Below are 17,449 nucleotides of genomic sequence, written 5' to 3'. Positions count from 1 at the left end.
GCCTAAGTTTTTATGGCAAATAGAATGGTGTCTTGATACATCAAGCTGAAATCAGACCAATTTATTCAAACGCAATTGACACGTGCTCCTACATACAGTCTTAATCCGTTAGCCACTGATATAGCCAGTGAAGGTTCATCTTTGGACGGACAAATGAAGTTGCGTACCATTTGATGTTAGGAGAATCATCGGGATTGACACCAAATATATTTCTTTTTCAAATCATTTGGAATGATCATATCCGTTTCATCCACTCACAAAGACACCCCCTGTGAGAGCTTATGAATCATGTTGTTCATAATTTTCCACCAATTTGGCTTCATCCAACATCTGCGTCCAACGAGAATTAACATGGCTTTGAGTGGTATAATAATCATCCATCACCCTGCAGCCTGGCCTCCACTGTTATGAATTGTGAAGGCAGCTCCTTCGTAAACATTGTACATGTTGACAGTATTTAGCAGCACTGTCCACAGTGTCCAGTGCATAGGGTACAGTATCCAGGTCCAAAGGGAGGCTCGAACAATCACATCTCGATAATTCTATTCAGAGTGGCTCAAGTTATGCTTGTTTTTTTTGTCCATTTGAGTTCCTCCCGTTCCTCCCTTCAGCTGAAAGACACGGCTGTGAGTGTGACGGATTGATAAGAGACATGCGGTTTCTCGTTGGATGGAGTTTCAACTCTCCACTCTCATCACGATCATTATGGTGATGATGCTGATCCTGCTCATGTGATTTGCTCGTGCATCCTCCTGGTCAGTTCCTTGTGTGTCGCAGCCAGCCATTAGACGTCCAAGAGAGCGAGCGGGACAAACGGGTCCAGTGTCCAGTGGGTCCATTGTTGTTGATATTGGCATCAATCAGGATGGAGCCATTGGATTTGAAGAGCTTGGAGCCCGAGAATGGCGATTGGAGTTGTGTGACGGATGGGCGGTTGTTGGCTCAATTGAGTCTTTTGGGCACCAACCTCGAAGCCAGAGCTCAACAGATCCAGGACAAATTTGACACCTTGGATCAACGCGTGGCACAGAGTCAAACCAAATTTGGTATGTTTATTGCATAATTAGGTCCTATATTCGTCTTAATGATTAAGCTTTAAAAATTGAATCTCTCGAACGTGATTCATGCTAATGCTCTTGAAATACCAAGACATTGGAAACCAGTTTGGACAGTAAAAGAGGAAAAGAGATCACGTACTTTTTCGGCTAAAATTTTAAGTTAGGTCGTGAGCACTACGATGACTGAATATTTGGCACCCAAAATGATGAAATCTATGCCATGGATTATACATTATTTAGAGATGGACTAAGAGAGAAAAACGTGAGGATAATTTCTTCGCTTGTATTAGCCAAGAGTTACGTAAGTTTGAATAAAATTTACCAGGTCATTCGCAGGGAGGTGGATTACTTACTGCAGCTTGACGGGAACATTTGAATAATAAAATGCCTTCTGCATGCAGGTGTGATGTCGCGACATGACGCTGTCGTACAAATGAAGTGAGTCATTTTAGTAGTCCTTGAGGCGAGTTTTTAAACGCTTGTACCTTGCATTTAAGGCTTGGACGTTGCTGAGAATGAATGAGCTCACCATTTTGGAGGCTTTCATGCTGGTTATTGTCCAAACGCCTACTTCCGAGGCAAATCCCTTCAAAAATCGCTCTTGAATGCAAATACATGCGAACTATATGGAAACAAAAATGCCCCAGATTAAATGGCAAAAAAATTACAACTTTTAAAGCAATGAGAGAAGTAGTTGATCACATGTCTGGTCTAACTCGCAATTGCAATAAGCTAATGATTCTGAACCAATTCCAACTGGAAAAGCTTCAACATTTTATGTTTGAATAGATTATTGAATCATTATTGAACTGCAGTTTGTAATTGAAAGTGAGTCAATTACAATGCCAAAATTGTGTTGCAACTATAATTCGGTGGCCGAAAATTCGGATGGATTACAAGCAGGACAGCCATGGCTCATTTCTCCCAATCTCTGGTTACTCCTCTGCTCTAAATCGGTAGGTTCTATTTTTGAGGTTTGCAACAAAACCGCGATAGCAATTTTAGTCTCAAAACACTTTTTGAGTCTTACATCCTCAAACTTTTGGTCATGTCCAGTCTTGATTTGAATGTAACTCTATAATACGTCAAGCAAAATAGGACTACCTGTCCTATACATGTACATAAAGCAAAGTGATTTGCTTTATAGTAATGATTGGAAAAAAGTTTGACTCGCTTAGATAAAAAGGGTTTTAACCAGCCGTCTTCTTCTGACTTCGATACTTTGAGCTTGGCTTTTAATGGCGGGATATATGGGGCCTCAAAATTAGATATAAACCTAATGAATTTAGACTGATAGTTGCATTTTCTAAGTTTGTTAGTTCTAAAAGTGAAGTAGTGGAAGATTGCCTGAATCAAATGAAAGTATTTATCCCAATTCTTCAAAACCCTTTTGGTTCCCTTTGTTGAACAATACTCTAACATGGAATCTTAGTATAAGTTGATGGAGAAACGCTTCAGTGCCGAAAAATAATTACTGGCCATGTACATCGAGATTTTTGCGGTTACCAACAACCGAGGAAACGTGGACAAAAGAAGTCATTGTGATCCCCTAATGACTTCAAATAGTGCTTCGTTTTACTTGTTCATACGAAATGTTCGTAAAGCACACAATGACACAATGCATTACTAGGGATTTTCTCTCCCTTCGCGGTGCATGGAGTAAATTTGCAGTGTAATAATGATTTTGATTCTTTCATGCTTTTTTTATAATTGCCTGAATAAAATCGGAAACCCTATGACCTTTAATGCCCTTGGCAAAATTGTATTGTTCGGTTACGATGTACAGCCTTACAATTTCTTTTGATACCTTCACTACATCCCATTTCCAGATAATGTCACCAATGAGTTTTTGCTTTTGTCCAACACTCAATTCATTGAGAATCGCGTGTATGACGAGGCTGATCCCAAAGTAGACGAAGATTACGCTACTGGCCAGATCAAACCAATGATCGAGCTGTCCGATGAAGACAAACAAAAGATCTACGAAGCCAACGTTCAAAAGAGCCTCGAAATCGGACTGAATTTCGTGAGCGAAGCGTTCGATCACGTAAAGGTTGGTCTTGTGGTTTCAAGACGAGTATTAAGTAACCATTCATTAAGACTTGGTTTGAACCATAATGACTCATTTTAGATTGACGTCAGTGATTCCGAGGATGAAGTTGGTGATGTGCCTTTACTAAGACAACCATTGCTAGAGGCCAAAAACCCTTATCACTTGAGAAGATTACCTTATCTCATTGGATCGGATTCGTTTTTGGTGAGTGGGCCCTGTCTGTGTCTCTACGTCAAGGCCTGTATGCAGTTGATTTATGTTGCTATTTCGTTGTCTTAGAATGACGATTTCGCGGGTGTGGGTGGATCAAAGCCTAAAGCTACTTCTGCGCAATCTGATATTGACGTGGAATCCGAGCTTTCTGAAGACGACATTGAACCTCAGTTACCGATTTCCAATCGAGCTCAACCGACTGAAATTGGACGTCCAGTTAGTCGCGAAAATCCAGGCCAGACTGATTCTCCCGCCCTTGTTCCTAAACAATCAACACTTTTCGACAGCGATTCGGACGACGATCTTTTTCACGGGTCGAGCCAGAACCAGAAGTTGGACATCTCGCCTCCGTCCATTCCAGTGGAACCAGTAGCCACTCCTGAGCTCAACTTTGCTACCGAGTTGGCTCGTAAACTGAAAGTACCCCCCACAGAGGAGCTAAAGAGTGATCCACCAAGTCTACCCACCCTGCCCAAGCCCAAGAAGCCAATTGTTAATGAACCTACACCATCCCCTCCCCAAGCCAATCTCAGGAAGCCTGATCTATTCGGAGGCTTGGGAGAAAGTGATTCCGATGATTTATTCTCCTCGCCTGTGGTGATCAAGACCCCCAAGAAAATAGTGGTCTCATCTAAACACAAGAATCTTTTCGGAGATAGCTCCGATTCTGGAGAAGATGACTTCTTATTCTCTTCTAAAATGAAGCCTCCCATTCCCAACAGTCTGGCAACGAAGCCACGCTCTCAAGGATCCTCTGGAGCGACCACAACTATAGCAACCACAGACCGACCAGAAACCAGCAACCAAGAAGAAGGAGTGAGAGAGGAAGAAGAAGAAGCAGAAAACGTACCGAACCACTTGGCCGCCACTTCTTCATCCAAAGCTCATGCACAAGACGCACAAGACGCACAAGGCGGCCAAGGTCAGCAGTCCAAGGAAAAGAAGACGAAAAAGAAGGGCGCTGTTCAAAAGGCATCATTGTTTAGTGACTCTGAAAGTGACGATGATGACTTCTTGCTCTTTGCCTCCAAGGATACAGGAGGATCGTTGAAGAAAGATTCGAAACGGCTGTTTGAATTATCAGATGAAGCTACGAGTGAAACCGAGACAATGTCCGAGATCAGACCTAAAAAGCCCATCGGAGGAGTGGCCATGTTTTCGCCAGGGGTGGATATTTTAGGTGCCTTGAACAAGAGGAATTCCGCAGGCAAGACCGACCTCGCTCATCAAGTGAAAGAGGAGGATACGATGGATGGTAACGCTCCTTCATCCGGCAAGAAGGCCATCAAAACTGTGATAAAGAAAGTGAAACGAACAAAGACGAAGAACAATAACAACAACAACAACAATAATGCTGCAGATTCGACCGAGTCTGATTCTCTCGAAGAGGAGGCCAATGAGAACACTGACGATGAAGTGTACACAGTAGCCTCGTTTGAGGTGGACCCACCGCCTAAGGCCTTAGATGTATCCACGGCTGTCAAACAAGGCCCACCAGTTGCCCTAAAGCCGTCCTTCAAAGCTTTCACGGAACAACCCAAACCGTCCACTAATTCAGGTGAAGATTCAAGCTCTAATTCATCATCGCCCAAACCGTCGAGGAATGAGATTAAGTCCCCCCCACCCGTGGCTCCAAAACCAGTGTCGAGACCCCTGGGAGAGCCTCAAACCAGTTCACCACCACCTTCCATTGCGCCCAAACCTATGTTGAGTGCAGCTACAATCGAGGAAAAAGCAAGGATCCTTGCTCAACTCTCCCCAACTTTAGAACAAAGACCCAACCAGCAGAATGAACTAACCAAATACGGTGCGGAGCCTCCACTCGTAGCTCCAAAGGTTGATTTGAATAGTGAACCTAACCATTTGAAGGAAATCATCGAGGATCCCTTGAATTTGAACAAAGTTGATCCCTTAAAGGTTTCATCGTCCATTCGATTGGAACCTGAATCTAACTCCTTGAGTGTCGTTAAACCTGAAGTAGTGATGGAAATCAAACGCTCTCCAACAATGTCGGAAGATGAACTGAGTTCGAAGGAGTCCCAAAGTCCCCATGAAGGTTCTCCAAAGTCATCAATAAACCGTCCAGGTGGAACGGTGTCCAAATCGGCTTTCAGGAGTTCTCTTGAAAAGGCTCTAATCAAGGGACCCATGTCTCCCAAGACCCCTCCTATTTCACCTTCAAAAAAGTTCGACGACGAGGTTGTGTTCAGAAATCCTGATGAATCTGATGTCAAAGAAGAAAGTGGCCCAAGGGTGTCTGATCCTCCAAGTGATGGAGAGGTATCATTCACGGGTCATTTGTTGGTGGGAGCCACTAAGGTTCGCGCCAAGGGATCGGTAAAGCGACGGCCACCGACCCGCAGATCAAGGCTCTTTGATGCCTTGCCCATTAATGAAGCCTCAGACATGGAAGATGCAGTTGACTCAGTGCTACCTGAAGCGCCGAAAGAGGCCAAGGCCGACATTTCATCCGATCAACCGGAAGTCCTGTCTGATAAGACTGAAGAGAAGAGTAACTCCCCTACGAATTCTGATACCGTTCAAAGTGATGGTGATGGTACCATTATTGATGAAGAAAGGCCATTCAGTCCTGATGACCCATTAAAGAAACCTCCACCAATGCCGGCGGCTGTGAAAGCAACCAATCATTCCATTTTTGATACTTCAAGCGATGACGATGACTTGTTTGCCCAACCAACGCCTTCAAAGCTAAGTCTCCCTAAAAGTGAGGCCAAATTATTCGGTTCCGACTCGAGTTCTGATGACGATTTGTTCAAAAAGTGATTCTTCTCCTTTCTTTCTTTTCGAGGCATTTACCCAAATTATAATGGTGCTACAAACCCAATGAGAATAGAGCAATAACTATATTATATTTCATATTCATATTTAACAGGCTTGGCTTTCTTTGACGGGTGTTCGTCATTCTTAGGATTTGGAAGCTCGTCAGAACGTGATTGAGCAATTCAAGGCAGTTTACGCCTCTTTTGGCTTGGGTTGACCGCCCATAAACCGCTTTAAAGGTGGATACACATAAATAGAAGCAATAGCTCCTAAGGATGAACCAAGCCAATAGACCAGAACTAACTCGGTGGTAGTATGACCTCGACATCCGTACTTGAGACCGGTGGCGAGCACGGGATTGTAATATCCACCAGAATAATCGAAGGCTGAAAAGAGAGTAGTATTAACTTGAACTTCAGCTTTCATCCTCGCTCGGTTCTTGGAAGTGTTTACCGGCAATCACCAAAGCAGTTGCGACAAATGAGTCTATGGCACTCGAATATCTAGGCTCGTTATCCGACAACAGTTTGCTCGTCAATCGGCACAACATCGTAGCCACACCTTCAATCAGAGCTCCGTATAGAACTGGCACCTAAGAAAGAGGGAATTAGGCCACAATTCAAGGTCCTGCCCTAATAGACTCCTCACTTACTTGAAGATCTGCTGAGCATTCATCGAAAGCCAAGGAATGGGGCCTACCCACGTGGGTTTCAGCAAACTCCAAAGCCCACAGAAGTTGCACATACCTAAATGAAGCGTGATATCGTCATTTTCATGCTAATAATTACCATGTGGTTGATCCATGAACCACTGGAATATGGACGTGAATGCCTGAGCTGAGAACTAGCAAGTCGGAATCGAGTGACCGCTGAGCATTCTTCTTCAAATGTCCCACCTCGCCACAACTATGTATTTCTATTTCTAGTTCGCTTGAACCACATACCTCTACACTAACTAACAGTGCAACTCTACAGAGGATAAATCAGTTAGCCTCTTGTGTGGAAATTGATTACCAGAAGAGGGCTAAGCATTTATTCTGCACTCTTTTATGTACTGCACTCTAAGGGGGCACGTTTCACTCTTGATTCAGTCTTTTGATTGAGCTTATACATAAAGTACGTAATTGCAGTGAACAGGGACAGGAAGAAAAATCTTTAAAGAAAACTGCAAAGCTATGACTCGAATCGCAGAAACTTATTTTTAACCTTTGTGTCTCCGTCCATACTCCAGTGGTTCATGGTTGATCGTAGGAAAGTAGAGTATATGAAAGTTTCTAACTGGACAATCAAATCGCCCCAAAATAAGCTGGTCACCTGAAAACGGCCAATCCTCCGGCCGTTTCGGCCAGGGTTCGAACGATGGTTTCCACCACGGACATGGTTCCTTCTAGACATGACTCAAAATGTACGTAAGGACACGCGCTCGCATCATCCCAATGGTCGGACCACCAAATGGTGAGCAAGAACAAAAAGGCTGCATATGCCATAATGCCATAGTTATCCGCAACTGAAATTTTACAAGAGAGATGATAGTTTAATCTGCATTACATTTTCAGTCCTTTGAACATCTGATAAATAAACTCATAGAAGTCTTTGTTCCTCTTGCCTTCTCATTGCTTGAACTTGATCAATTTCATCATGCCATTTTTGTTTAGGAAAAAGGGACAAGTTGCTTCTGTTGGAGAGCCACTAAACAAAGAAAACGAATCTTTTGTCACATTCACCCGCTTTTTTCCTTTTTATTATTATACCATGGATGTTTTATGATACTGACCACGAACTTCTAGAAATATAGACTGTCAATGAGGGTCCCTCCAAATCTGCCTGCTCTTGGTCATAGCAACTCTGAGCCACTTTTCGAATGAAAACAATTAGATAAGAAACGTAGATCTATTCAGTATTATTTACTTGTTAAGTTGTTCGTTTCAAAGTTATGTTGTCAAAAGCTTATGTAGTGTTTACTACATTACTTTGGACATGTCTCCTGAGTTTCTTAAGCATAGTTTTGGGCTCAAATTTTGCCAAATTCATCTATTTAACAAGATCTTGTGGTCGTATCACCTGCTTATTTAGAATAAAGTAAACGGTTTATGATATAAGATAATTTTACTTCCGTTCGCAGTCCACAACTCTAGAAGCTTTGTACTGACCTAGTGTTCATGTTTTCCACTTTGGTTTTGCCAGCATACAATTAACATAATGACTTTAAAGACTTTTGTGGAAAGGCTATTTCTAGCCCCAATGAAAAAGTATTTAACCGACGGAAAAAATAGTAGGCATTCACTTGTTGCGGATTAGCCGACAAGTTACGGAAACATATGTGGGATTTCCAGACCATACTCGTATATGTTAAACAAGAAGTAAGTTGGCATTGTTGATGCCTCGTAATAAATCGAACCAAATAACGAGGGCGATCAATGTCACAAGCATAAACTTTTTTATGCAAAAGCGTATTTCACCATGATACTTCGCTTTAGTACACATACAATGCTCATCAATGGCAAACTATAACCCAAAATGACTTACTAATAATCAGTTCAAAACTGCAAGCACACATTTCGGCTGCGGCAATGAACTCCTTGATGGCGATCAAAACCAAAGACCTGGGTTCAAATATACCAACGGCCAATTTTCGGAGGACCTCTGCCAAAAACATGGTAATCAGCACGTACAGGATGGACACCACAATGCACGGTACCAGCCCCATTTTGAGGGTGGAGAGACCCTCGGGGGTTAACACGGATTTTCGAAGGGGCGGCACGGATACTTAGTTGAAAATCGACTGCTTCATTACACGCGAGATTCATCTTTCACTTGAAGTCCACGATCACTTGGAAATGTGCCAAGAAAGTCGGTCATAATACTATTTGATTTTCGTCAATTCTCGGAGGAGGCACATCTTTTTCTTGAGAGCTTTTAGTGCAATTTGAATCGTTGTGGACAACAGTTGGGATGAAAACTTTCAATGGAAATGTCAGACCGGTTTCAACGTTTTCATTACGTAATATAATTTCCTCCCTCCATCCATCCAACGAGCTGGATTTTTATCATGAAGTGACATCGATAATACTGCATGACTCCAGACGAGTTCAGCTCGAGAGACCGGGCGCCCAAGCGAAATTTCCCGAGATTTCATTTTCCGTCGACCCATTGCGGCATACTGGAACGAACAACAGGGCTTAAAACGCCCCACTTCCGAGGACATGTATTGCAGCTAGAAGAGAGCGTACGATCAAGTGTGTATGTAGTAAGAACTGCGACTACTGACTCTTTGTACGTATGCTGCTCTGTGCACCATCGCATGATCTCCTTTGCCCGGGCCTCGAAGTACTCTCAGTAGGCTCCACTACCAAGCTCAATGGGCCAAGTCTCGGTTCAGGGATGCAAAAGAATAGTCGAAAATAACTTCTTTTGAGAGGGCTTAGGGATGAAGTGTGTTTGTTGGAGGTCGGCTTAATTTTTGCGGATTCTTCTAACCGTTAGGGGGATTTATTCATGGTATTAATAGTGGTCTGAGGTAACATTTAAGCGAAACTAAAAGCAGACCTTTTTATCACAAATTAACAATAATTCTAGAGGGCTGAATGATCTTGAATTGAGTAAAAAGGATTTTTTTTTTACTGGAATTATGGGATAAATATAACAAACAAACAAATGGTATCATCAGTTGATCAGGTGCAATATTTCATCGGAAAGACATTTGGGTGCATCATTATGTCACGATTACAAATCATGTCAACCTATTTAAAAGGGCGAATATGAATTTTGGTTGGTCAACAAATTAGAGACGGGAAGTCAAAGTAACAGTTCGATATACAGGGTGGTACTAACTTCGTATAACATGCATACTAAGCAGGAAACTATATTAGATCAATCAATGAGCGAATATGTTTGTGTTGCCCGTTCCGGCTGTAGACAAGAGCTCTGGAAACATCCTACTGAAATTTCATGCAAATTGGTCCAATTATGAAGAAACAGATGATCCACACTCGGGTAAAGTCAACCGTTTTCAAAATTGCGCTCGTTTTATGCAGTTTAAAAACCATCCTTTTCCGATAAGCCCATTGGAAAGCCTAACATGTATCAGACAAATCTTGCCTTTGACAAGAGCCTACAGCTTTTCCAGTACTATTATCAAAACAAACCCAATTCCTTAGCACGTTTAAGTCAATTAAACCTAGTTGAAGTTCAAGGGGATGTAGGGGACTGTAGAGTCAATTCCTCCATTCGTGAATGTAAGTTCAAAAAGAATTTTGGAGACTGTTTCGTAAATGAGTTTTGACTTTTGAGCTCATGCCTATTCCGGTCTTTTTGGAGTTTCCTTTATGACTCATACCATATATTAGGATAAGTTTCGTATCCGGGTGCTGAACCATTCACTCTATCCAAAATGGATACATAATACGATCAAAGGATCTTGACAAATCAATAATGTCACCAAATTTGGACCCTCAATCTAGCCTGAGACCACTGAAGTGGTTATTACGGCATGACATTAACGTCTAGATTTTACTTGGACTCAAAACGGTTTTGCGGTCAGAGTCGGCTAGTTTGGGTAGAGCAACTGCGAGTCTGTTTCCAAAATACACTAACGAAGTGAGAAAGTGAAACCGCTGCAATTAAGGGCAAGTCACTTTTTTTACAATTCACATGTAAAATCGTGTCTTTCAAAGTTGTTTTGTCGAAAGTTAATGCCTCTGACCCACGGTGGACCGAAGATTCAAAATTTTTGTGGTTGTTACGGTATGATTTTAACCGTCTACAATTCTACACTTTTCTTAGGGAACAATACTCTGATAAAAGTCTCTAATACTGAATGAAGGCCAAGTGCTTAGCCTTCTTTCTAAAATACAGGTGTGTGTCACAGTATTTGTCGATGATTTTATAAAAATTGGACAAGATGACAAAACAGTTTGAGGAACAAAACTATTGTAGTGGGAAGACGTCTTCCTACTCTCTAAAATTCACGAAAGAACAATTCTTGACGGATAGTCATTTAATTTATTAGGAATCCACATACTGGCCACAAGCATGAACAGCTACATCCTTTCCCTACATAGAAAGGTAATATGGTGGTGCATGATTAATCTTTAACGGCCTCAAGTCCTTGAGAGAAATAGGGGTTGCCGTTGGATGATGGATTCCCGGTCAACTTGGTCCAGAATGTGGGCTTCGAGTAGGACAGGTCGCGTTTGAAACCCCTTAACATGAGAGGGTTGTTGAAATTCCGACTGTAAGGCTGCAAAACGAAGCAAAATCAACTCTTCAGATTTCAATAGGGATCAGTTTTCATTCATGGGGAAAGTCTTTCTTCCATGCTTCAATTAGTAGCCCATAGTTTCTGACACGTCCTATGATTGTGTATGGTTCATATTACACAATACCGCCTACCATATAAAAATGTTGTACAATGAGTCTGGAGGGTTCAAAAAGAGGTCAAATGATTCAGGAAGGCCTTGATTTGTCCCAACTAGGGACAACTTTTTTATATTGTAGACGGTCTTCCTGGCAATTCCAAAGTACTTGGCAATGAAGGTTGGCTGGTCTCCAGCAACAATACGCGCAAAGAGTTTTTCACGGTGGCCACATTTGAAACAGTGCTGGGCCTGAAACCACACACCACGCGTCATGAAGTAAAAAGGCCTGTTTGGCAGGTCTTGAGACCATCTCGGATATGTATCAAGGCCTACCCATCGTAGACTACCCAGACGCTTGACATCCCTAGTAATCAACTCCTCCCTTGGGCCTTCGGCTGGATCTGGCTTGGCGTGCGTTGTCAACCTCTCGTCAACCCGGTCTCTTCCAACCCATGATTACCGAATGGCCGGAAACGAGCTCAGTTGAGGTCCTCAATCCAATCAACGGCACTACTGATTTGTCCGGGTCCTTTCCAGTATCGTTGTGAAAATGCGTCAGGTTGGTCGTTTTCCAAGATGCAGTCTCGCCATAATATGACATGCCTCCAACATAAAAGAAATAACACTGATAACGAATCCGCCTAGCTAGCTCGCATTGCACTTTGTAGGTTTTACTTCCTCTATGGTTATAAGGTATATGCTAGAGCACTGTGTTCAAACAGCAGTATTCAGTTTCGAGGGAAATTCCAAAACATATTTTGGCAATTTTCTACCTCAAAAAGCCAAAGGTAACAACTTTGATTTCATTGCTTTAAGGAATTCTAAGCCCATATAAAAAATGACTAAATCTATAACATTGTGTGTTGTATGTATTGGCTGCAGAATTCAAGTGAATGCGTAACCACGTATAGTTATGATGATTGTAAAACAGATTTTCAAAGATTACGCTTTAAGTGTGCTGGAAGTGACATCATATAGCATATTGATCTACATATTGTGAGACTATGCAAGAAAAATGAAACTAATCTTTCATTTTTGCTACATTGAAATTTGATATTAATTGTTTGGGAAATTGAAGTAGCATATAACCGGAGCTAAAAACGATGAACCATTTGAGTCATGCCATTCCACTTAACCTGACGCATTTTCGCAACCATGCTGGACGGGACCTGGACAAGTCAACTTGACTATGGTACTAACGGTCTGTCTATTTGTACCTCTATAGATGTCAGACACTCACATTGTTGTCCTTGGACAATCGATTGATGGCTCGAATCCCGGGCTCGGCCAAGCCGTACACCACGGCCATGATGCCCATGGGCGGCAAAATCGTCCACCACATCCTGTCTGCCCAAACCCTCGGTTGGTTAGCTAACGGGCGATTCTCCAGCGAAATCCACTCCTCAAGATGGAAGGGTCGTCGACTCCACCGATTCACTGACTGCAAAATGGCTGAAGACGTGAATGTCAACAAAAGGAATTCAGCGTGATCGAAAGTTACAATCATTAAGGGTTAAGGCGCGATGGAATTGGCCGAGATACGACACCTCGAACCGAGAGAGGCAAGTCCACGGGAAATTGGGAAACACAATGCCTATGAGTTGGATCTTACTAACCTAACACCCTTCAATCAGGCTGGATTAAGATTACTATATTATTAACCGTCCATACTTAGGGCTCGGCTCGATTAATGTCTATGACTTTTCTATCAATGTGGCTAGTATGAGGATAAACTCAACATTAGCCAAATAAGCTAAGGGCCGTGCGGAATCTACGTTCTTGCCCACCATCGGGGGTCAGTAGTGTAAGTTCACCTTTCAATTCGTTTTCAATTATTCATGGTTATTGGCTAGCCACCCTAAAATTGATGCATTTGGATTTTGAGTCAGACTCTGACCTATTTTCTACATTCATTTTGCCCTAGAGGTTTCGTTATCTTAGAAAAAATTGTTCTTATGAGTTGGACATAAGTACAGAACTTGAGAAAAACTTCGTTTGGAAGACAAGTCTGAAATGGATTACGCTTTATGGTGGCTGTCAATTCGAGGCATGAAATTGTATAAATCGACATTAGATGGCCAGATCAATAAATGGAAGCCAATGGTACTCAACGATCTCTAGAGGATGTATGGAATATACAAGATCTCAGCTCACTCCATTTGATCAATAGATGTATTTTGTGTCGCAAGTCAAACAGCCCTGGATCTCGTGAACATTACTTTTGAGCTTCTAAATTGGCCCCCAATGGCCCCTATCAATCAGATTTTGATTTCCAAATCGATCCTCATGGTGTCAAATTGCTGTTGACGTCCAGTAATTCATCCTTTTGCGAGAAAAAAGCTACAAACATATCAAAAATGTATGTCTACCCTCGACCACTTGTTTCGTCGAAATTTGAGGTTTGTGAACAGTTATTCACGAATCTGTCAAATCTATGTACTGTTTTCTAGTCCTTTTAGGAACGACGCGCCACGGTAAACGAGTTAGTTGGCGCTCCGCATGAACGTACTCGTTCTATCACAGTGCACTAGTTGGCACCTTGAAAACTAGACTCACGCAACCTCCTTTTACTAAAGCCTCAAAAAAAAGAAGATGAGGTGTTTTGGTTGATTTTAGTTTCGACATTCATTGATGACATTGATTCGCACTTTTGGGCCGATCCAAGTCCAGCCTCCAACCTAGCACATATCCTGGGCGTGGCTCCCACCTTGGTGTGCGTGTCAGTAGGTCCCGAGGTGAGGTGAGGCGGTCCCTAGCTCAGGGTGATGTCACCGGACCCCGAGGATGGGGGCTCGGCCCGGGTGGCCCAGGAGACCGAGGAGACCGAGGAAGAGGAGAGGTCGGAGGAGGCCCCACGGGCTGATCCGTCCCTCAAGGACAAGAAGCTCACCTTGAGCAAGGTAAATCCATCGCGTTGTGCTCATTCGATCACGCCTAGCAAAGGCCAAAACAGTTATTCTCCACCGATTAGTTGGCGGTGCTCATTTTTGAATTTGTAGCCAAATGTGAAAAGGTTTAGAGATAGACTTGAAGGGTTATTAATATCGTGTTAGGTTAGGTCAGGTCAGGTTAAGATTTAAAAAAAAGTAGCACCGCCAACTAATCGGTGGAGAATAACGTTTACCAAGGAAGAGAACATAGCATTTCAAATTCATCGCGTCTCATTGAGTGTGCTGCTTGTCATAGGAATAAGTTGATTCATTGGAGGTCATTTCTGAATTCCTGCTCTGATGTGATGGTTTTCCAGGTGGTGATTCGGCGTCTCCCGCCTCAATTGACGGAATCCCAACTCTTGGAGCAACTGAGTCCCTTGCCGGACTATGATTATTTCTACTTCGTGTCGGCCGATCTCTCGTTGGAACCTCATGCTTTCAGTCGGTATGTGGCAGGGTTGCCAAGCTCACCAAACAGGTCTAGCCGAAATCTGGCTCAGATCTTCATCCTCCAACGAATTTCTCTTACAGTGCCTATTTTAACATTCCATCCTTGACGGATATCTGCATTTTCAAAGACAAATTCGATGGATACGTTTTTGTGGATCCGAAAGGCCATGAATATCCGGCCATGGTGGAATTCGCTCCGTATCAAAAGATTCCCAAAGGCAAAGCTCACAAACGCAAAGACGCCAAAATGGGCACAATTGGCGAAGATCCGGATTACCTCGAATTCATGCGAGTGCTCGAGGAACGCGAGAAAGGCTATCACTTTACTTTGGATCAGCATCTGGATGCGATTGAGGCCAAAGAGAAGGAACGAGGTCAGTCCCTTGTTATTTATTATAATATTAAAAGACTCTTACTATGCATGATTATTCGTGAACCACTTGCATATATGTGGACGAGGATGTTAGGGTCAAGGATTGGCAATTGAGTCCACGAATTGCGCTTTTCATTCAATAGCACCAACCCAAGTGACTGCCACTTTGTAGTTCAATTTTCAGCTCAATTAGATAGTTGAATCCAAAGTTATGCCGCTCAAAGGTCACACCATAACTCTATCTACCCACACAAGGTCAATCAAATCACCTTCTTCTGGTCATTGAATACTAGAAGAAGGTTGGTTCATTTATTCTGTGCCTGATTATGTATGGTCCTTTGAGAGGGCACAACTTTTGATTGAGTCGTTTAACCGAGTTGAAAATTGAAATGCGTAATTCTAGCGATCTGTGATCCATTTAAATTAAAGGGAAACGTAATGAATGCACTCCCTAACTTCAAAGATGTGAATTCTCGACCCATCCATTTACGAATGGTTCACACAATATTAATCTCAGTGGCTCAAATTCAAATTTTCACGGATCACATAATTTCTAGTTCTCTTGGATAAAAAATCCACCCCGTTGTTGGAGTTTTTGAAAGAGAAGCGAGCCGAAAAATATCGGATTCGCGAGGAAAAACGGGAGGCCAAGAAGAAGAAAAAGGATGGCGAGAAGAAGTCCAAAGACCAAGAAAAGAAGGCCAAGAGAAAAGAGAAGCGGGACAAGAAATTTGCCGAGGGCAAAGACCCAAGAGAAGGATCCGGAGGTACCAGTGGCAATACGGGCAAGGAGAAAAAGATTCTTCAACGTGAAAAGAGGCCCAATCCAAATGAAGCCGCTGAGACCATCGAGGTAAAAACCAAGGTATTCACCAATACGACCAACAAAAAAGAGTTTGGGAAAGGCGGCAAGGGGCCCAAAAATGAGAAGAACAAACAGAAAGGCCAGGCACGTGAGGGAACGCCCAAGGAATTTCGACCCTTCAATTCAGGTGAGAGCCGTCAAGTCGTCCGTTTGGTTGGAGCTTTTCGAAGAAGTTTGCCATCAATTTCAATTCTGTGCTCTTTAGATCAAGGCGAGAAGTCTGGGGAGCGCCGAAAGTTCTCAGAGCGTCCAATGCATAAGGAGAAACGAGAGCGGAACCGACCTCTCCGCGAACCCCAACCCCAACAACAACCACCTAAGGTATTGAAGAGGCCTGATCGCGATTCCAGCGATAACCTCGGTGCCACCGGGGAAACCGAGGATCGAACCAAACCCGAGGCTAGACCCAAACGATATTCAGATCGGCGCAAAGAGGAGCGATTGAAGCGAGAATTGGCCAAGAACCCAACGAATTCGATTGTGGAGGAAGAAACCACCGTCAGTTCGAGGAACGAAAATGTCCGTCCTGGGCCCCCTTCTCATTCTCGCAGTCCCAAAGTTGAGGACGATTATACGCCTCCCATCAAGGTCAAAGAGCCTCCAAATGAAGAGGAATTAAGGCGAAAGGCAGAGATTCAGGCCAAACGCGAGCAGGAGCGTCTCGTAAGAAAAGAGAGGCTCAAAAACAAGGTGAGTTTCTTTGATAGCTGAAGTCCGCAAGTCCTCATCTTCTATTTTTGTTTACGTCGATGTTGTTTTTGTTGTTCCAGGAACGTCCGGAAATGCAGATCTACCGACCAGGTATGGGCAAGTTCAGTTCGAAAACCATCAAAGACGGCAAGGCCAGTCCTCCCAAAGTTGTGGAAGAATTGCCCGAAGGAAACTCTTCCGGACCCAAAAGGGGCGGCGGCGGAGGTGGAGGCAGAGGTTATGGAAGGGGTCGAGGCAGATCTGGGCGTGGGAAGATCAAACCATTTGGAGGTGGAGCCGAGCTGACGGACAATGGCGGCGGCGGTGGTGGTGGCGGAGGGGCATCTTCAATTGAATGATTCTTAACTGTGTGGCACAAGGTGTCAATAAATTTGTTATAATTTGATGGGACGCGTAAAAAAATAGTTTTCCATGGGTATGCTTGATTTAACGGTCTTTATATCAACGTATGAATCAAACAAGGGTTAGATCTCTGCTTCAAAATTGGCAGCATCAAGGATCACGAGAACATTGGAAATGACTTCCTGATCTATGTGCTTCATTACGTTAATCTAATTGCCCTGGTTTTCAAGTGCACCGAGGCTTTAGCTGTCCATGTATGAAAACAAGTGACGATTTTCAGCACCCGTAACTTCTAAAGCTCAATAAGGTACTTC

General features: G+C 43.1%; 3 protein-coding genes across 3 annotated transcripts; 2 read left to right on the top strand and 1 right to left on the bottom strand.

Annotated features, from left to right (window-relative positions):
* Positions 1 to 436: 436 nt before the first annotated feature.
* On the top strand, positions 437 to 6,209 carry LOC131878990 (WASH complex subunit 2C-like). Its single transcript, XM_059225175.1, has 4 exons — positions 437 to 1,046; positions 2,888 to 3,111; positions 3,190 to 3,315; positions 3,391 to 6,209. The coding sequence occupies exons 1-4, from the start codon at positions 866 to 868 to the stop codon at positions 6,106 to 6,108; spliced, it is 3,249 nt and encodes a 1,082-aa protein (XP_059081158.1). The 5' UTR covers positions 437 to 865; the 3' UTR covers positions 6,109 to 6,209.
* On the bottom strand, positions 6,170 to 9,257 carry LOC131878991 (aquaporin-11-like). Its single transcript, XM_059225176.1, has 5 exons — positions 8,631 to 9,257; positions 7,419 to 7,611; positions 6,758 to 6,851; positions 6,559 to 6,697; positions 6,170 to 6,491 (listed from the first exon to the last, which is right to left on the bottom strand). Exons 1-5 carry the CDS (start codon positions 8,809 to 8,811, stop codon positions 6,298 to 6,300), a joined length of 801 nt encoding a protein of 266 aa, XP_059081159.1. The 5' UTR covers positions 8,812 to 9,257; the 3' UTR covers positions 6,170 to 6,297.
* Positions 9,258 to 14,036: 4,779 nt separating this feature from the next.
* On the top strand, positions 14,037 to 17,178 carry LOC131878898 (regulator of nonsense transcripts 3B-like). Its single transcript, XM_059225042.1, has 6 exons — positions 14,037 to 14,361; positions 14,709 to 14,839; positions 14,926 to 15,218; positions 15,775 to 16,209; positions 16,288 to 16,772; positions 16,853 to 17,178. The coding sequence occupies exons 1-6, from the start codon at positions 14,227 to 14,229 to the stop codon at positions 17,129 to 17,131; spliced, it is 1,758 nt and encodes a 585-aa protein (XP_059081025.1). The 5' UTR covers positions 14,037 to 14,226; the 3' UTR covers positions 17,132 to 17,178.
* The last annotated feature ends 271 nt before the right edge of the window (positions 17,179 to 17,449 follow it).

Source organism: Tigriopus californicus, chromosome 4 (assembly GCF_007210705.1).
Source record: "Tigriopus californicus strain San Diego chromosome 4, Tcal_SD_v2.1, whole genome shotgun sequence".
NCBI lineage: Eukaryota > Metazoa > Arthropoda > Copepoda > Harpacticoida > Harpacticidae > Tigriopus > Tigriopus californicus.
The sequence above is the reverse complement of the archived record's forward strand: the minus strand, read 5'-3'. Positions and strand labels throughout refer to the sequence as shown.